This window comes from Centroberyx affinis, unplaced genomic scaffold (assembly GCF_046629955.1).
Source record: "Centroberyx affinis isolate AG114_WGS23_722 - 3 ecotype Tasmania unplaced genomic scaffold, CSIRO-AGI_Caff_v1 ptg003003l_1, whole genome shotgun sequence".
NCBI lineage: Eukaryota > Metazoa > Chordata > Actinopteri > Beryciformes > Berycidae > Centroberyx > Centroberyx affinis.
Genome location: NW_027281106.1, coordinates 1 through 22,228, shown reverse-complemented (window position 1 = coordinate 22,228; position 22,228 = coordinate 1). Strand labels below are relative to the sequence as shown.

Genomic DNA, 22,228 nt, shown 5'->3' with positions numbered 1-22,228 from the left:
GGGGGGTGGCAATGCACCAAGCACAGAAAAAGAGAAACTACAAGCAATACAATATTCAGCAAAACAACACCTCTGAAAAAGTAGGAGTAAAAGACTATGTCTAATAATTTTGTACAATACCCAACAATACTTGTTGTACCTATACAACTGGTGTACTTATCAATTAACAATTTGTATCAACTGACAAAACTGACCTTTGTCACCCACATAGACCATCTTTTTTTGCACAGACAGAATGATGACAAACTCACCAGAGAGTCTAAATTAATTCCCTCTCTCTTTTCACCCCGATTGCCCTGGTTTACAATGCAGAAGTACCAAAATGAGATGGCACGGCTACATCTGATTGGAGTAGGAGGTGGGCCCGCCCACCTGGCTGTATTCAGATGGCTGGCCGAGGTCTCCCTGGGCGCTGTAGCCCCCTGACTGGTCAAAGCTACCCTGGTTGTAGGGCTGCTGGTTGAAGGTGCCGGCCTGTTTCTCAGGTGCCCCGCCCGGGTACCTGGCAGTGCCCTTGTGCCAACCAGTCTCCTTGAAGACAAACCAGATGTTCCCAGCCCATAGGACAAAGTTCAGGAACCCAAAGACCTGGGGAGAGAGAAAGAGGAGAGAAACAGGGAGATAGAACGAGGCAGACAGTCAGACAAGGACAGAGAGATGCACAAAATGAAGCATACCACAAAGAAATAACTTTTTTTGTTTTGTCCCTGAAACACATCCTGTGCAACCTACCACCGAGGTATTGAGTCCGGACCAGCGCGGTCCATGCACAGAGCCACACTTGTTGGTCTGGTCTTTACAGGCAGAGATGAGGAGCTGGACCTCATCCGGATCAGTGGCTACCTTGACGTCAGACAGAGCCTTGGCCCAAGCAGAGGAACTGACCAGCCACATGAAGGAGAACACTACTGTCACAATAAAGTCCTGGTGGCATGGCAGAGAGAAGATAAAAAAAAACAATTACAGAAATGAATAACTCAAGGAAAGTGAACAAAATATGAAGGAGTGTCATTACTTTGTGAAGAGATACTTTTGCTTGATAGATAGGGCTTGCTTAGCACAGATGTTCAGATACTGATAATCTGGCATCATGATTCTTTTGGTAGAGTTGGTATAAGATTAGACTATTTGCACATCCTGTTGAGTAATTGCCTAATATATCCTTATAACGTCACAGGTCAGAGGCCACTGTACTCACAATGAGTGGTCCTCGGTTGTTTTCGCGGTACTTATTCTGGAAGAAGATGTAGACGATGGTGGCCATGAGGGAGTAGAGGAAGGCAAAGACGGCAATGGTGACGAAGAACTCTGCAGAGGACGAGTAGTCTCCAATGAGGAACAGGTGCTCCCTCCTCATCCCCTCGCACAGGGGCGCCTCAAAGGCCACCTGGTGCAACCTGACACACACAGAGAGACTCAGGGCTTCAAATCCAGCAGATTCCGAAATGGTGTGTATGTCTTTTCTGTTTTTTTGTTAAAGCTGCACTAGACAAAAATACACCCATCTTATCAAACAACACATGTACGCACACATCATTTCAGAATTCAATAACCTCCTAAATTATATCATGGAGACCTGTGGATATAAAATGACTGCAGTCTGGCACGATAAGCCCTGTAATCTTAATGTATTATAAGGCTATGAGACCATTTCAATGCATAATTTCAAAAGAAGGAACTCATGACTGTTGCTGCTGGGGTAACATAAAAGTATGCTGGTTCGACTGTTGAAGTATATTCATGTTGTGCTGTCTGCCTATAAGTTGGTATGGAATTACACACCTCAGAGGGCAGCAAGATCCAAGGGAAACACCAAAGTACAGATCACACTCACACACACACACACACACACACACACACACACACACTTTTCCTTCCCCTCCCTCTCTTGGTTCATTATATCTCAGACAAAATAAGTGGATTTTAATGAGCAGTAAAAACTGTAACTAACCATGCCTATTCTCTCCGGATTCATTAAATGTGGTATACGACTTAATGTGTTAAAAAAAAACACAAATCCACCATTGCATTGATGTATTTGTGTTCATTAGACTAGTGGTGTTGTCTTACTCTTCGATTATTACTAATGCAAGTAAAAAATTGTCCACACACTCTGCCTGTGTACATAAACATGATGCGGGGTGGACTGCTGTGTGGGACAATAAGAGCATTCAACAGTGGGTGAATAAGAGCATTCATGAGTCCCAGCGTGATTGACATTATCATTCATTGGACTACTGGGATAATGAACTGGACAGACAGATATGGACAGAAAGGCAGACAGACTTAGAGGAAGACGATAGAGAGATGGAGCCTTCTCACCTGAAAGGATAGGAGAAGTCGATGCCGATGCTGAGGTTGCTGCTGGCCTTCTCCATACAGTCCACACTAACCCGCAGCTGCCCAGTGTAGCCCCCACATGTCGCAAATGCAAAGATGGCAAAGAGCTGCAGAGCCACAAAAGCAAGACATTTTAAATTTATGAGTGCCATGGAAATTGCCCTACTGAGTTAAATAAACTTCACTGAACTGAACTGAAGCAATAATATTTCCATACTGCTAATTATGGGAGCACTAAACAGTTACAGTATATTGCCACCTTACGCAGGCACAAACACCATATGTTTGCACATACACGCAATACACAGCCATACACACACACACGTACACACACTGGCACATGCACAAAGCACAGCCACACACAAACACAATCAATTCCAACCACACGCTCCCCCAGTGAGTGGAGTGAGGGTCACTTCTCCTGACAACAACATCTATCAGATCTACCGGGGACACTCACTATCAGCACAGCTTTCCCTCTCACTGTCCCTCTGAATCTGTTTTCAACATGCTGATCCTACAGAGAGGGCCCATGTGAGCACAGGAGCATCAGCTCTAATGAAATGCATTAGCGGAGCCCTGAGAACAGAATTGGCTCTTGCTTGGAGGTTAGGGCATTTTCTAGCGCGCCTGTAGAGCAGATATTGAGCTGGCCAGTCAGCAATAGGCAGAAGCAGGCGGATGAGGAGACAGGGTCTACCAACCAGTGGGAATGAGATTTTTCTTTTTCTCTGAATGTGATTACCACCCGGACCATGAGTCAGGTGTCAATGCTCCATTATGAAGCAAATAGATGTATGGGGAGTGTTATTCTCAGTGGCATCTGCACCATTCCATTCACAGCTGAGACGGCAGGTCAACACACAGCATATAAAATAGAAACAGATGTTAGTCTACTAAACGCTTTATCACAGTTTCTTGTATACTGTACAGTAAATGCAGACGTTCAAAGGTAAACACAGTAGGATTGGTAAAGGTCAAGGCCAAAGACTGGCTTCCCCACATGCCAAACACAAACATTTGCTTTTTGATTAATCATACAATGTTGACTATCACAGAGAAATACCTTTAGATTTGTAAAAACAACTTGTTGAATCCATTTTGAGAATCCCACATTTTATCATTCCAATATCTCTCAATACCATTTGACCCAGATAAATATTAGGAAATGACCACTGCATACTGTGTTTTGATGAGAATGTCTTTTGGTTTGGCAGCATGATTTGGTAATGACAATTTTATTAGAAAATGCAGCATTGACTAGAATTCAACAAGGAACAAATCTAATGTTCTGATGCAACGATAAACCTTTTACATAACGCACAACCTCATTCGATACAGGTGTTTTCATTTTGCATGTGTGATTTGGAGCCCAAAATTGAGAGTTTTGCACTTGGAAACTGTGTTGTGAAAACTGAGTCAAAGCAATAATAAAAAGTTTTGGTACCAAACCCGAGTAGTGAGTATGTATATCAGCAGTCTGACCACCAGAACACTTTGCTGACAGCCATTCTCAACAATTTCTCAGCTGTGACGCCAATTTAACACAGACAGCATTTTGGCCACATCAGCACCTGGGCCACAATAGCTGCAGTGACACTGATATTCTGGCCATGTGGCTGTCATCACTGACAGTCATGGGCTAAGCAGGGGCTGAGCGAGGGAGGACAGGGTCACAGCCGGTAAAAGAGATCCCTCTCTCTGTGCTCCCTCCGATGGCGCCTAATGATGACTTCATCACCACACTGATTTACAAAAGAAATTCCCGTACTTCATTAAGCATGTGTTCCATTTGAAATTAGCCTCACAATGCAAGCACCGACTGTTTCTCTCCTGGGAGTGTGAACAGAGCGGCACAGGAGAAACTGAACTCTGAACAATTAGTTTGTGTGCATGCACAGATACACACACAGGCAGAGAAAGACACGAGAAAGGAGAGAGAGACTGCAAGAATATCGCATATGAAATAGATGAAATTCCACAGATGAAATTTCAAATAAAAGATGGAATCTGACAGAGCTGCTTTAGTGAGAGGGACGCTAGTGATCACATTCAAGTTACATCAGAACTGAGGTTCTGCTTTGGAAATATACCAAATAAAGACAGAATTGATTTCTAATCGAGTCAATATAGACATAATGAACTTCACAGCTCTTTTGCATTATAATGACTGTAAACTTTGGCCATGCAGTAATCTTCATCATCAGGTAATTTTATTTATAATGCGACCTGATGAGGAATGTGTTACAGAACAGCAATATTTCCTGATCACACATGGTCTAGATAACCCACATGTTGAAACACATCTGCCACTAACTCTATCTTCACTGTTTTACCAAGACACTTGATTGTCTCTGATTCATACAGAAGAATCTTATAGATCCACTATAAAAACTTGAACTTACCGGAGCAAATATAACCATACACATTGAAGAAGGGAAGATGTAATCCAGCTTTGTTACGCTACAGGGCTTCCAGAAGCATTCTGATAATGAAACCAAAGCTAGAAGACCCTGCCCGAGGAAAGCACAGGAGTGTGTGTTTGTGCGTGTGAGTTTGAGTTCCTACTTCTCTCTATCTTGTGTCTCTCCATCCCTCTTCCCATTCTCCCCCTACCTCCAGTTCGGTTATCATGAAGTAAAAAAAAAAAAAGAAAAAAGAAAAGGGGAGAGGGAGGGTCAATCATGAGGAGAGAGGAAGAAGCTAGGGCTAGAGAGAGAGAGAGAGAGAGAGAGAGAGAGAGGGAGAGAGAGAGAGAGAGAGATGAAATTAAACATCACAATGGACAGATACCTACAGATGGCAGCGTTTTAGTTCAATGTCTTTGCCTGTCCCACAGCACCGTTTAGACTTTAACAACTGTATGTTCAAAGCAAACTTTGCACGCCTGAACCATTAGCATGCATCATCACCCAATTCAGTCTTCAGTATTTTTGGCATTTTGACAGTCTTATCCAGAGCAGCTTACAATGCATGCAACAGTATAACCTTAAATTCCCAAATTGCCAGCATTAAAAGCAATAGTAAGTTGTGCAAGTGGTCAAAACAACAGCTCCCAGATATTGCTGCATTCTTTGAAAATTCACACAACTGCCAAAACAGAAATAAAACCCAGGGAGAAAGACAGGTTTTTTTTTTAAAACTTTGCAATCCTGACTGGGGAGGGAAGGTCATTCCACCATTGGAGGGCAAACAATGAGAGGAGTTTCTCTTGAGTTTGATGTGAATAGCCACAACCTGAATTATGTGCTGGAATGATTTGCAGGCCTACTTCTTGTGGGTTAATGATACATTTTCATGAGCCTGGGTCTCCAAGGAAAGCCACTTCTGGATTTGGAAATGTTAAAGAAACCTTGATGTGCAGTATACAAACATTGCATGATCCCCATTACAGTGAGAAGTTTTGGAAAGAAAAGGCCTTCCACAACATGCAGCAAATATGTCGTGTGATACCAGAAAGGACCAAATATGTGTGTCACAAGATATCTGAAAGGTTAACAGAACACTATACCATCATTTGAGGAGAGAGGATTCATTGAATAATCATCTCGCAACACGCAATCATTCTTAATAGCATAGACAATAGCAATCCAGCAAGAAGTCCACAGAACACACCACTGACACCAGACTAATGAAGTACCTGTTCACTCAAGCCTAACCTGGTGGACAGAGCGATCAGCACTCCAGGACATATGACTATTAAAGCTTTAGTTACTGACTGGGTGCTATTGTTCAAGGACAACACACTGCTGGTTACTAATCTCTTTGTTAGTACGCCTAGCCTGCTGATCTCACACTAACACAATGTCACTGTGCTTGTTATAATGAAATGGATGACTGACCGACCCCTCAGACAGCTCCACAGCTGATTAGAAAACACGGCTGAGATATTTGATTGCAGGACAGGAAGCGGCAAGTTGATTCAGTATAGAAACATTATAGAAACAGCAGCAGCTTCATTTGTTATGAGTTGCAGATCAACTCACAGCCCAAACGCAAATAGCAATTAGATAACTTCTTGCAGGCCAGACAGATTTAATGTTGGATGGTGGAAAATATTTTGCTGTGTGTGTATGCAGATGAGTCAGAGAGGAAAACAAAAAAAATTGTGAAGACTTTTTGTGATACAATGGATCAAGATGCTCCCTCAACTGCCGAGGGAGATATTCAAATATATCAAAACAAAAAAAGGTTTTCTAATAAAAACACAGGAGGGGGAGAGCAGGCTTGAAGGTTCAGCCTAATGGCATTTTGCTGATACTCCAATGCAATAGGGGAAAAAAAATCTATTTCTGTATTTAATGTGTACAAATCCTACAGCTGAAAGAAAACAACCAAATCTGTGGCATCACATGACATTATCCCATCGTCTTGTTGTCTCCGGAGATCTTTAACAACTCATACAAGAGCAGTGCAAACAGTGACGAAGAGTTTAATATGTGTGTTTTGTTCAACCGTTTGTGGCGCCATTGATCGAATCCATCCAATAATTCCTCTTCTTAATCACTCCTGCTAACACCTGGACTGGGTTCCGTTCTGTTTATTGTAATCCATACCTCTACCCCCCCACCCCACCACCACCACCACCACCACACACACACACACACACACACACACACACACACACACACACACACACACACACACACAGCTAGCAATTGTGCTGTGTCATATCCAGTGCAGGGAATCTATTCTTCATCTCCAACGTCATTCTGTTTTCTAACAATTCATGAAAGATTCATTTTACTGGAGTGTTAGTGAGTTTGTTACAGTGTTTCCCTACTCTCCCCTCCTACATACACATACATGCCACTGCTGCTGATTAAATGAATGTGCGAGTTGTTTCCTCTCCTCCCCACTCCGATGACACTCTGGCCCAAAGAGACATCATCATTGAGCCGGATGCAGGGTAGGTGCTGAAAAGTTTCTCTATTTACTTTGCCTGCCTTATTTGACAAAGAGGAGAGGGATAATTGGTTGAGTGCAGTTGCTGCTCAGTTTTACTAAGCATTTCCAAACTTTTTCCTTAATACTCATTTTTGAAATATACCTGAGTTGCACTTGAGAACAAACAAGGAGGGAGTTCAGTTCTGGCCCATCTTGAATGAAATGACTATTTATTGAAAACAAAGAGTTAAAGTAGAGGATAGATAGAGGAAATTAACAAGGTAGTAGGCAAGGAACCTGGAAAAGACTTGGAATTGGCTGTTGTTTGGTCAACCTGAGTTGCCATTTGTGCTGTATTAATGCTAGACCTCCCCAAAATGACTCTGATCGAACCAAGGGGCAGATTGGCATGGATCAAGGTGGTATTTTTGGATGCTCGTAGTGGACACAGGGAGGACAGGATATCTGTTAGAGCCAAAGGAATACACTACAATCTGGTCATGAAAGAGATTAAGTGGTCATGCTGGCTCAAGAGAAGGTGGGTCTCCAAGGAGGTTGTCACAGCGAGGAGGCGGACACAGCCAGCCTGGCACTGAGATTAAGGAAATACATTTTTGAGAGATTGCCCCATTGACCAATTTACTTGTCAAAGTGATGAGAACATAGACACCAAAATCATCCGTGTGTCCCCGGTAGATTGTTTGCTGCACCATGTTAACACTTGAGCATACAATATGTTAAGTGATAGTAGCTACTAGCATCATCTAAAAAGTGCGAAAATGGGAGCTTGTAGCAGCTCTAAAGCTAAATTAAATCATTTTACTTATGGAACTTGGTCTGGCAGTTTTGTGGAGGAGATTAGTAAAATTTACAATAAATATGATACAAAAATAATGTACTGTTCTGTTCCTCCTCATGCAATACTTGTTTTGTTTCCACAGGATGTAAAGGTGTTGGACAATGGGAGACTGTGTACAGCTAAAATCACAGCGCAGTGGATGAATGATACTTGCTCACCTGAAATAGTTCCAACCCAAAAAAATAAACCTGGCTACATCAGCTATATTTCATTTCTAAAAGTTATGAATATACAGGCCATATAATAAAAACCACAATCAACTTTTTGTTACTAAAAGGTCAGTCTTCTTACTATGGATAACTCTATACAATCACCTAGTAAGCACCGGAAGGAACTTGATTGATTTTGGTGTCTATGTCCTCATCACTCACTCAAGCAGTGGCTATCAATCCACAGGACTCAGAGCCCTGCTGCTTTTCATTCCAGCCATCCAATCAGGGACTGATTTACACAGAGGCTGCCAGGTGATTAATTAATGAACAGTTAACTGCATTTAACTAGCTGGTAGGATAGAAAACCAGCAGTACTCTGGGTCACAAGGACCAGGATTGAAAAACTGACCAAACTTCCAAAACCACATCACAGACACACATATGGAGTCACCCAAGCTCTTAACCCACACACACACACACACACACACACACACACACACACACACACACACACATTCCTCATTTTCTCCCTCTGCCCTTATTACTCCCTCTCTCTCTCCCTCTCTCTCTCTCTGTCTCTCTCTCTCTCTGCCCAGTTTTTCCATATAAAGCTCCTATAGCCTGCAGAGCTCTCAGAACCATGATCACCATAATCAGAGCTGACGCCTGGTTAGCATGAGCCTCCCCACTCCCATATTACAGGCAGCTGGACACGCGGCCTGCCAGCAGCAGGAGGGGAAGATGCCTCTTTGGTTTGAATGGCCCTCAGCCTCTGGAGAGCTTCATTCAGTGTGGTTAAGCATTATCAGATCGTTCAGCCTGACCACACACACTCATCCCGGGAATGTGCGGGGACATGTTCTTGAAGTGCAAGGAGATGAAGTGTGTGTGTGTGTGTGTGTGTGTGTGTGTGCATGTTTGCATCGCACATGGGCATCTGTTTGTCTGTACTGATGGTAAGTATGAGTATATGTATCATGTTGTGATCTGTCCCTCCCTGAGTATGGCCCTCTTTTGGGGAAAATTATGATTCATACCACTGATTATCATGCACTGTACATGCTCTCAAGCTCAAGTCAACACACACACACACACACACACACACACACACTCCTCTCAAATGTTCCTTCATGAATCTGTGTCTGGCTGAGACGATCTTTTCAAGCAGTTTTTAATTTGAAGAGATAACATCGCTAAAAATTCTCAGACAAATTAGTCATTGATACCCCCATGTTACCATGGAAACATGGCCCCTGCTTCAACAGAACAATGAGTTTTAATTCCACGCTAATAAAAGTTCGATATCAGCCACATAAGAAATGACACGCTCACTTCCTCTGGCTTCAGGATTCATATAATTGCAGTTGAAAACATATATACTTCTATTTCTGGGGTACTGCAAGGATATCGCGTATCAGAGAGGGAATTTATGGACTGAGAGAAACCGCAGCTTTATCAAGTCTCCCATGGTGGCATGGCATATCAGATTGACCTGGAGGGAAGATGCAGGCTGTAGGAAGGAAGAGCTCTATCTTTCCATTTGGTTTGTATTTCAGAAGGATCTATTTTCTATTTCTATTTTCTCCTCTGGCAAGTTTTTGATTTGAATGATCTCCATTGGCCCATTTATGGAGCAAGCACCATCACTTCTGCCTGCTCACTGGCCTATTTTGTGCCATCGACTGCTTCTTAATAGGCATCATAAACCATTTCTCTGTTCATTGACCTCGCTGAACATTACATTAGGCCCGGCCATACTAATGGCAAGGTGAGGTCCTTTTCACTCACAACAAACTGCAATGCTGTCGATCGAATTGAGAGACACACATTGTGAAATTTGGTGAGGCACAGGAATGTTTTCAGGTTTAGACCACACTAGCTGCCTGAGATGTTACTGAACCAAAATATCTGTTTTCTCACTCAACTTTCATTTGAAAAACCTATATATCAATATGTATTAATACATACAGTATATGAAGGGTTTCATTCAAAAAGCTATATATACATTTTGAAAAAATCTTGCTCCTTGACACACAGATGATTTTATCTTCAAAAACAGTAGTGGTCTCAAGATGACTCATGACTTTAACAGATAGCCACAATGTATTTTCCTTTCATGCCAGCAATAATTTGGAAAAAGCAGGCATCTGTTTTCTCTGGGTTAGGGTTAGCAGGCATCTGTTTAAATGGTGCATATCTCATTTTGGAGTGAAACTCCTCATATATAAAATAAGTATGAATTCTTTGCTAATTTGATCAGTCTTCCCAATCTACCTTACCACCAGCCTATCTTCATAAAAGAGGCTGTACTTTTTGAGGCATCAGCAGAACTATTGCATCAAGGGCATCCAAACAGAAAGCATCATATTATTTGTTATTTAACCTTTATTTAACCAGGTAAAATCCAGCTGAATCCCGTCTTTTTCAAGGGAGACCTGGCCAAGTTAGCAGCATAAAAAGTTAGACAGGACAGCACTAAAACAGTTAAAAACTAGAAGCTAAAGCACTGAACAAACAGCTTCAAACACTAAAAATGACAAAGCAACAAGAAAAAAACAGAGTAAAAAAGTTATGTACTAAGTGGGTCACAGTCCTAAAAACAAGATAAAGTACCTAAGAATAGAGACAGGTACCAATGGAGTCATTCACCATATAACTTCGAAGAGTTTTAGAGGGCTATGTGAGCAAACTGTGAAATCAAACAAAGAAATACTTGCTGTTGCTTTAGGAAATCCAGAACTACTGATTTTAATTTGATATGAAAACTGGGTGCGTAAAATTGTAACAGCAGTAAAATGGTACTGAAGTCACACAACTTTAGAATTCAGGAACTGAATGGCTCAAGACATGCTTTGAACACTTACATCATATGAAGCTACTGCCTCAGTACACTATGTGAAATGCATTATCAGGTGATTTATGCCACCTTGTGGCTGAAAGCAGACACTGAGGGAACTCCTCATGTACCTTCAAGTGCATTAATGGCTTGTTATTTTCTGATGAATGCAACGTTCAAGCCAAACCAGGCTGGTTTTACCGGGCTAGGATAGATGTAGTCACACTGAGCCTACAGTAAGGCATGATTCAAAACAGAGCTTCTCAGGCACAGTGTGGAGGACACTGTGTGGACTGAGATTACTGGAGCACTGTGAGGGGGGATGGCCTCGAGTCAAAAGGAGAGTTTTGTAAGAATTGGGCAGGTCAAGGGACTGGTTGGTTGACAGTTTGATTGTTACATCACAGCCTTGTCACAGCTAATAAAGGGATGTGGCAGTGGGATCCTGTGTACAGACACACACTCACTCACATGCACGCAAACACACACTCATACATACTGTATACAGACAGACAGACACACACACATAACCAAAGAGATTTTGACCAAGATACCGGTATTAAAAGGAATCAGTATCTCTTGTCAAGTGATTAATCTTTTGTGTAGCTTGTCTCCTCTCAGTGGAAGTGACTCCACATGAGTGCTGCTGTGGAATGCTGCGGTGCTGCATGATCACAGTGGCACAGTGTCCAGTACACAGCTTTGGACATCACCATACTAAACTATGCTTTGCGAGGCTAATCTAGGTCACAGCGGGCTAAGCCAGGTTTGGCTGGGCTAAGTGAGCCCTAATCAAAGCCAAACACCGTATGATAAACCCGGGGTTTGGATTTCCGCTCTTCCTCGGCAGCCCCTGGCCTCAGGTGGAGGCTAAACGCTGCTTGCCCGGCTTTGGCGCACAGCTGGGACCACTGCAGGGAATTCTTCTACTGAAGTGTCTTTTAGTAATTCCCTCTCTTCAGCCTCTTTTGGTTTCCGAGGTGTGATAGGACACACAAACACACACGCGAGCACACATCTGCACGCATGCACACACACTTTTACACATTCACCCGTCAACATGTGAAGTCACATGTAACAAAAAAATCTCACAATTATTGCAAACTGTGCGCTTATCTACGCACACAAATGGAAGGAGATTGAGAAAGTGAGCGGGAGAGAGAGGGAGAGGATAAATACTCCCTTCCAATTATCACAAACCCCCCTACAGACACGCCCCTTTCCTTGCTCGCTCTCTCTCTCTCTCTCTCTCTCTCTGTCTATGTATCTCTCTCCCTCCTGCAGCTGCCTCCTCTCCCTATGATTTTCGGCTTGGGTTTTTAGCCCCTCTCGTTTCTGGCTGAGGCCTTTGAACAGGAGAGCGTGGCATTGTGGAGGGAGGGTGGGTGCTAAGCCCCGCGCCCCCGTGTGTTTATCTGCCTCTCCCAGCTGGGCTCCTCGGGGAAGCAGCAGAGATGGAGCGAGAGAGGGGGAGAGAGAGAGAGAGAGAGAGAGAGAGAGAGAGATTCGGGTACAGGAACGAAAACCGTCTGCAATGCAAACAAAGCTCTAAAGCGTCTCCCGGTATGCCCTCTTCTCCACTGACCTACATGGGATATAAGAGCACAGCACGAGAGTAAAGGACCACTGTTTGCTTTCAAATGCATGTAAGGTAGATTTACACTTAGAGCAAACAGACGAAAACATAAGGTTTGTTGTTGACTGCAGACTGAGGTGAATGGATGTGGAAAAGAATGCAGGGATGTGGTCTGAGGCGATAGATAGATAGATAGATAGATAGATAGATAGATGGATAGATAGATAGATAGATTGATAGATTGATAGGAATGATGGCAGGGTGAAAAGAACATTTGAAGAGAAAAGCAGAGACGGTAGAGTAGATAGGAGGATGCGATTCGAGCGGCAGAGGAAGCGGTGGAGGTAGCGCTGAGTGGGGAGGTGAAGATCATGTTAAGTGGCAGACAAGCTAAAAGGTGCATTCATTGATGAGCTGCACTTGACATTTTCGCAAGCCTCCCCGCAGATGCCGCGCGCACACATTCACACACACACACACACACACACAAACACACACACAAACACACCGTCCACCTGCTCTATTCAAGCCGATAGGAATCGTGGCGGTGTCAAGTGGCTGCCTCAGGAGGAGAAAACGCCTCAAATTTTCAGCCCCTCTGCCTGCCTGACTGGGAGGAACAAAATCTGGGACACTCTTTATGAAGGCAGAAAGAAAGAGTGAGAGAGAGAGAGAGAGGGAGAGAAAGGGAGGCCTATCTCATTCGATTTGCTTATCCTCCACTATAATTACCAGCATCGAAGAAGCCATATACTCTAACTGTTAGCTGAACTACACTGAAAGCTGTGAGAACCAAACGTTTAGAGCTGTGTGGTTTGGATAGGTAGCGAAAAGGGATGTCAGGGTATCTGCAGGTTTCAGAGAGTCAGATTTAAGACTTTTTAAGACCTTCATAATGCTACCTGGAGTTGAATTTAAAACCAATTTAAGAAACAAAATAAAGAACGAACCTGGCAAAGCGATCCTATTTCAGATTGAGCATAGCTAATGAAAGTTCTGAAACTATAAAGAAAAAGTGTTTTGTCAAGCAGATATGATGAAAAACATGTTTTGCATATTGTACTACTAACCCAGTTCTGTATTAATCTAAGCGTGGACGTGCAGCAGAAAACCTGTCATTACATGTTGGAAAAAATTTAAGACCTCTAATTTGATATTTCAGTACATTTAGCTAATTAATTAAAAAATAAAGACTATTCCAGGACCCCTGAATACGCTGGACTGCTGGACTTCTCTCTCTCTCTCTCTCTCTCTCTCTCTCTCTCTCTCTCTCACACACACACACACACACACAAGGCTGTCCATCACAGGCATGTCTATCTCTCATTTTCCCTCCTAAGCTAGAGGTTTCATCCTGTCTGTGTACATGTTTTTGTGTTTGCATTTACATGCATGCAAGCATGTGTGTATATACAGTATCTCTATACGTCTATATGTGCCTGTTTGTGTGTGTGCATGACCGCCTGTGTGCTGGGGAACGTGCGTAACCCCTGTATGCATGCACGTGTGTTTATCTGCGTGTTTGAGGACATGGATGTGTGCATGCATGCGTGCACGTATGTGTGAAAACGTGCACGTACGTGTATGTATGCGAGTGTAGGGTAAAAATATCCCCGTCGCTCCACTCAACCAGAAGCATTAGCCACAATCCACACACACAGTGTGTCTGTGGCTCCCACTGCTACGCTCCGCCAGTGTGCTAACACGGGCAATTTTACGGCAGCTAGTTAAGTACAAAACAAAACGTTGAGCGCGTATCAGAAACAGCAACACAGCCAGGGAAGCAGACAGATACACACTTGAACTGGAGGTGGAGGGCTATCACCTTCACCCTATATATCACTGTTGCCATTTGAAAACATCATTATGCCACATTTTGGTGATTTTCATGTTTTTACTTCAATTGAGGGATTTCATGGTCCTCTGTGGGTTGAAAAAATCCTGACATCCTTGGGTTTATAAAACCCTTTCAGCTCAAAAATGCATGGTGGTCAAGCTAAAAAACAAGGCTGAAAAGTTGACATTTTGGAGATATGTGGTTTTCACCCAACAGCAATTGTGTCATGTGGAACAAAACAGAAAAGAACAGAATAGAAAAGAGCAGAGGAAAGAACAGTGTAAAATAAGGAGAGCCATAGCCAATTTACACCTGTAATAATGACAACAAAAAGATTTTCCCACTACTCGTCACACAGATGTGGATGGAGGTAATCCTCCAATGATACAGATCTCAGCCAAAAATCCTACTTCACAAAGGAACTAGAACCACAGGCGTTCATGTGAAAGCAGTCTGATCCCGGCTTCGGCAGCAGGAGCAGCAGCAGCACAGAACAAAATCAGAAGCTCATTTAGTGGCGGCTGATCCCTCCTGCACAGGCAGCAGGCCTCTGTGCCCCGGATAGTCCACATTCATCTTTCCCTCCATCTCTCTGCCTTCTCTCTCTCTCTCTCTCTCTCGCTCTCTCTGTAAGCTTGACTGACCACAAGCAAGCAGAAAATCTCCATTTATTTTTGTAACAGTGTCTCTTCTTGGTGCTCCTCTTCTCCCTGTGGGGTTTCCATGGCTACTCGGTCAGGTGACCTCACTGGAGCCCGGCCCCTGTGCCCCGCGGTGACTGTCACTGCACTTACTAAGCCAGGGCCACCCAACGGGAATGTAATACAACCACACTGTGTGTGTGTGTGTGTGTGTGTGTGTGTGTTTGTGGGTTTATTGGTGTCATGAGGACCAAATGTCCTCACACGAGGATAGAAAGATGAAGAAAATCCTCCAAAGTGATGACAGTTCCTCAGTCTTGTCTTCTAACAGGGACTGTTGCAGAGTCCAGGATGGGAGCAGTGGGGGTGGGGGGGTGGTTGGGTGGTAGAACGTTGGGTTAAGGTTGCTGAAAGGGTTTTAAGATCAGATATGTAGTGGGGAGGATTCAGGGTTAGGGAATGAGTGAAGCCAGTTGAAGGTCCTCATGTGAATTATAGTTATGGACTTTTCATTCGTTTTTATTTTATATAGTTTTCAATTTTTAGTTCAATTTCAGTTTAATTTGAGTTAGTCCTCAGTGTGTGATTTGTAGTTTTAGTTTAGTTTTGATTTGATTTTTTTATTTTTACAAAGCTTTATTTTGATGTAGTTCCAGTTCCAGTTTTAGTATTTTTGCTGGGTTGGTGTTATTTATTAAGGTATAATAATAGAGGTTCAGAGTAGGTATTTTGTATATGTTTGCAACAGGTATTGTGTAATACAAACAATAAATCATAAATTCTTCTTAAAATGTATTTACATAAACAAAAAGATGAAAACTAAAAACATTTCACACATATTTCAGTATATACATGTTTTTTAACACCTAGTTTCTGTCCTAGTTTTAGTTTATTATAATAACCTTGGTGTCTAAACGAGTCTGTGTGTGTGTGTGTGTGTGTCTGCATTGAACCAGTGCTGCCTGTGTATATGCCTACGTACTGTCTCTGTGCCTGTGTGTGTGTGTGTGTGTGTGTGGGATGTCTTATTTGACCGGATGTCCAGCCTTGTCCGCCAACAGGAGAAGACAGGCCAACCTTTCCCCGTCTGAGTCACAGATGGCGAGCCATCGTCTCAGGGTTGAGAGGGAGGCAGAAGCCTGGCTCCAACCTGACGGGTCAGGAAGGCCACGTCACACCCAGCAGCTCGTCAGCTACCACAGTCCAGGCATACTTCAGGACAAGAGAATTATTGGAAATGTGCTTCAGATGCTGGTATAGATAACTTACCAATTTATAGCCATTTTATAGCCATCTATCTGTAAGGGACCCATTGCTGCCATTTGTATGTTAATGCTTCATCTGCACATTACAATAAAAGAACAAACAATTCTGACTTCTGGATTCAAAGGTCCAAACTCTCACATGTTCAATGGGATGAGGTTCATTTAATGACTGTAAAAAGAGGCAAGTGTACTGTCCATAATGCTTCTGATCCAGGTTGGAAATCTCATTATTGTAAGAATTATTCAATTAAAAATTCAAACAAAAGACAAAAAGGATCCAGGTGAGGTTTGCAATAGAGTTTCCTGGACATTTTCTGCAAATGTTGCACAATGCAACATTGGGCCTCAGTGGTTTCAGAATTGTTATTTAATTTCATTTATAAAATTCTGAAAGTTCTTTAAATATATCAAGCTTATACTCAGTAAAACACGATTTCTTGCTGAGTGCGCAGGGAACATTAAACTTGAGACACTACATTGAAAGACAGATATATTTTTACAGTTTTGGAGCATTTTGTTATGATGTTTATGAAATGTTCCATTTTGCGCCTGTCAACAATGGGATACATCCTGATACTGATTTATATCTGAAAGGCCAATATCAGATGATATTATTAATGCTCTAATTCATCTAACCCAAGTAGACCTCTGAAGTAATGAAACAGAGCAGTTTCTTTGAATGGATCTTACAAGCTTGAAGCCAGTTTCTTGAAGCATTCAATTCTTCAGCGCTGGCCCCACATCCGCTTGTCAAAAGGAATTGACTGAGTTCTGTGCTGAAAAACAGATCTTTGACCTGGTAAGTCTCTTGCGATATCTGTCAGCAGCTGTCGCCAATCTCTCCGCATCTCGCTCCTTTCACTCTTTCACTTGTTCTCTCTCTTTGTGTGTGTGTGTGTGTCTGTGTGTGTGTGTGTGTGTGTACGAGCCCCTGCACACGTTAATCATGAACACTGTGCATCAATCTGTCATGACGCAAAACTCACAACACTATAACACGTTACCCAGGTGATCAGCCAATCAACAGAGGATGCCTCAAATCCAGAAAGAGAGAGAGAGAGAGAGAGAGAGAGAGAGAGAGAGAGAGAGAGAGAGAGATTGTCCTAATAGAAGTTGCATCTTATTTTGTCAATCCCTCTGCATTCAACATCATTTTAATCTGAGACGTCATTTGCTTGTGTGAAGCGCTACATTTCGCATTTGCATAACTACAGAGGATTTCTGGCCCGTCTCCCCCTATTTCCAAATGAAAATATACTGTATAACCAGCGTTCATTTGGCCCAGTGTTTGGGGATTAAGATTTAATTCCCAATATGTCTCTCATTTGCAATATCAAAAGACGTCGATATTAGATAGAGATAGAATTTGATTTCACAGTTTCTCATGGACCTATATATAGGTTGATAGGTTCACTTCATTATAACGGACAAGGAATATAAATTACAATTTTGACTTAAAGTGCAATGCCAGCAATAAATACAGATATGAGATACATATAGATTATCATATATTATAGTAAGTATCTTCATATGTAGTCTTCTTATTTAGCAGCTATTTTCCATTTTCAAACTGCAGCCTTAAATAAACACAACCCTACAATTCCTGATATTTTCTAGCTGTAGGACCTGTAGAGCTTGCAGAAGAAGGAAGAAGAAGAGGACAGATTTCACTTTAAATTCTGTTGATAAACTGTGTTATAGGCAGTTATTAGTGTCATCATTCAGCCTCCAGATATCCCTCTGTGTTGAATTCAGTTCAGTTTTATTAAGATCTCTAATGGCCAACTGACAGGGCCAAACAAATAAGACTTGATGGTTTACAGAGAGGGATTTTGATCTCTTGTTGAGCCATATTACACTAATTGATTGATGAATAATATGAATCCAAAGTCTGGCAGTTGGTGCTCAGTCTGCTCATCATGGGGAGTGACACAGCCATGTGACTGAAGACGGTGCACCCAACCAGAACGATACAAACTTCCTCACTGCTGACTCCAAGTTGTAAGTGACGTCAAAGAGGCTTCCCACACTCTTTCTATTCTTTTCATATTGGAAAGAGTCCGGTCGGGGCCAAGCAATAGCCGAAACCCTTGTGACAAATAATCTTGCATTGTGGCACGGGCTTATCGGACACACACAAACACAAACACACACTGTACTCTGACATAAGAGCCCTGTCCACCCGGGGGCGAGCTGAGCGGGCGTAAAGTAAAATACGGAGGATGACATCACAGGACAGTGGGTCAGTCCTGGGACTCTGGATGAGGGGAGGACCCTGACTCATAATTGAGACTCGTGACGGACTCGTTCCCTGTGACTCATCGGCTTTAGCCTTGCTGCGGTCGGCGGCAATGGAGTGGATAGAGCAGTGGCAGAATTGGCCTGTGTGTGATGATACGAAGGCCACGGTGATGCTTTAGCGCACAAGAACATGCATGTATATTTGCGTCATGTGCTCAATCAACTGTGCAATTTTGCTCTCTCTTTCTCTTTGCATCACTCTCTCTCATGCACACATGCACACACACACACACACACACACAGGCGCACTCACATAAAGACACACACCCACACGCAGTGAAGAGTTTGGGCACATCTCAAAGGACAGCTTCTGCATGAGTTGCTCGATGGAGGAGAGGAGGGGACCTTACAGCTGTTTGGAGCAGAATATGCCAGCCACTGACAGTGTGCCAAACAGGGCAAGCACACACACACACACATGCACATACACACACACACATATACACACACACACACGTTGAGCTGTATACCATCCTCTAGAATCTCCGACAGACATGGCTGATTATGAATTCGCCTTATCCTTGCGCAGACCCAGTACTCAGATGAAATCTCTTATGGAGGAAACCCATTGGTCTACTGCAACTGTCTGGACTAAAGTCAGCATAACCTTTAAAGGACCTTCTTCTCTATTTGTCCACATGACCATTCAGCCATATATGCAAAGGTTCATTAGCAAAGTAAATGTCATTCCCTATCTAAACGAATGCCTCTAATGCCTGGGGGCATGTAAACAAACCTAACTGACAACCATGTGTTTCTGTTGGTGTTTTAATGTGCAAAGCAATCTATAACACGTCTGTCTAGGGCTTTTGATAACGATTGTTTCACATACACAGAAAAAATAAATATGGCTGACATTGTTTTCATGGTTTTACAGACTCTTAACAAGCGACTGCCATGTCAACTCCAATCTAAGTTCAACTTAAAATGTTTACGGCCAGGAGGAAGTCGCTGTTTGAATGGCAGTCTTACAAAACCGGAGAGAATAAAAAAGCCTTTATACTCTCCAATCTAAACTGGAAAGCTACATCAGATCCTACATCTGTGCCCATCAGAGTCTCCTGAGGCTGAAACCGAAGCAAGCCGGAGTCAGAGACTAATGGAGGGCCAAATGAGGGCAGATGTACAGTAGCTCCATCATTTAGGCTCCAGATGGAGGCAGATACAGTAGAGTGAGATAATTCTGGGACCAATGGTGTAGTTGAGGCTATATGGAGATCGCTCCGCCTCCTTTTCTGGCTATTAAGCATATACTTAACTATCCGCCTAACACCCGCTGAAACAGGATGGCGTGACTGCACTATATCACCTCCCCTACAGCACCATGCCATGCCACTGTTGGGGACCGATCTGTGTTCTTGAATAAATCAGAATACCTGGGTCATGATTTGAATTGTTTGCATTTTTTATAAGCCTATTGGCCAGAGGGGTAGTTGGAAAAGTTTCCTTCTCTTGAGATATGGGTGAGGGGGAAAAAAGGCATGGCAAAGCAAAGGTCACATTTATAATAGTGTAGCGTGTTTCCTTGAGGTTGGTGTGTGTGTGTGTTGTGGAGTGTGGGGGGTTTGTGTGTTTAAAAATTTAATTTGGCTTATATAAGATTGTGTACGATTATTTCAAATTGCTAAATAGAATAAGTCAGTCAATTATTGACAACACTACCTGGTTATCAATGGATCAATACATGACACAGGATGTCACTGGATGGCACACAGTCATGCTCACACAATCACACATCGCCAATCCCCACACACACTTCTCCCCACACCACACACACACACACACACACACACACACACACACACACGGACATGGAGACGGAGCTGTGACTGAGTGTTATCTTCATCATACAGATGGTGCTTTGGATCATCTGCCTGTTCTTTGGCTCTGGCCCGCAAATATCACAGTGAATCTGGTCACGCACAAACAGCCGATGGGACGCACTCAGTAACTCACCTCGCTGATAGAGATCTTGCCTTATCTCTGCCAAAATGTCACATGTGTCTGATGCAAGTGTGTTTGAGCAAGGTTCACTCCTTTTTGCATGTCCATAAAAAAAACACAAACAGTTATTTTATGGCTCAGCGGCGAGCTCTCCCACGGAGGAATCTCTGCACACTTGATGGCGTTTGTAAAAGTGAGAAAGACAAACACAAGCGTGAGGACACACACACACACACACACACACACACACTACACACACACCATATCTGTGCATAAGCTGAATACCCTCATGGCTACAGTAATTTCTCTAAACTCACATCAAAGAAAAATCACTTATCTCTTTTTGCCCTTGGGCTACTCAGCACTGTAAAATAAATGAGGGAAATAGAACTACAAGACTACAAACGACACCCAGAGAGAAAGAGGTAATAAAGCTCTGATTCAGTCAGAGCTAGGACACCCCAGTCTTATTGTTGGTTCCTGTTATATCACTTGACTTGGGGTAAAATGGGGCATTTCTTTTTAGAGCACTCTGGCAGAAGACGCACGGGATTGGCACAACATATCCACAAGACGCATAGTGGAAAAGCTACATAGCGTTTTACCCTGGCATATATAGTTCATTACATAAACTTGAGCCATTTGGTCACGGTAAAACGGATCATTGCCGCGCTGATTGATGATGCGCTGGGACTGTCCCTCACCGTGTGGAAGAGCAGCATCACATTCAGCATTATGAAAAAAACAAACAAAAAACAATAGATGCCAAAGGTAAAGTTTCACCAGAGTGCTACGGGAATTTATCAAGTCAAAAGCAGATGTTTGCGTGTTTTATTTCCCACTCAATGTAGTCAATCACCGTGAGTCCCCCCACCGGGGGTTCAGCGCTTTGTAAATAACACGGGCACACTACACACACACACACACACACACACACACACACACACACACACACGGACCCCCAAAAATCGCAGAACACATCCTACATTATGTAATTCATTTGGTGCATGCGTTACAGCATAATGAAGTTATTTCGCGCAGAAAGCAAACTTCCAACTTACCCACTCCAAAACACGGATAAATCCTAGAGGTAATTTGAGCACTTGGAATGTTCCCACTGATGCGAGCTGCATAAAGACAGAGGGAGATAAAGACATTCTCATTTCTATGATCAATTAACCAAACGCGGCCAATTTAACAGAGAACTGTACGCAGCTCTGAGACAAAACTCCCATGTTATTAACTGGTGTACTGACCTGATTAGCGGTGTCCATTTCAACAGCACTTTCTTTCTGACTTCTTTGATTGAATGTAAACAATTTCAAAACGCAAGCCAAGACCCGATTGATGTGTCGCGCGTAACGGGGGCTGTAGGCTCTAATTCCGACCCCGTACGGAAAAACCCGAGTCCTCTTCGGATTTGTTGGGGAAAATAAATTGCCATGGAGACAGGCGGGGATTGGCTTGCACGAGGAGGAGCGACGCCTTCGTTATTTTCTCATTGGACTGAATTGATTTGTTATTTTCTCGATCCTGGTTGTTTATTTTGTCTATCGTGCCTCTCTGCCTCTTACACTGAGCGTTAATGAC

The 22,228-nt window shown here is 42.9% G+C and overlaps 1 protein-coding gene across 1 annotated transcript; it reads right to left on the bottom strand.

The window, feature by feature from the left end:
- Positions 1-336: 336 nt before the first annotated feature.
- Positions 337-21,912, bottom strand: synpra (synaptoporin a). The gene is made up of 6 exons (XM_071537274.1): positions 21,895-21,912; positions 21,700-21,765; positions 2,323-2,447; positions 1,199-1,397; positions 733-924; positions 337-588 (listed from the first exon to the last, which is right to left on the bottom strand). The coding sequence occupies exons 1-6, from the start codon at positions 21,910-21,912 to the stop codon at positions 337-339; spliced, it is 852 nt and encodes a 283-aa protein (XP_071393375.1).
- Between the last annotated feature and the right edge of the window lie 316 nt (positions 21,913-22,228).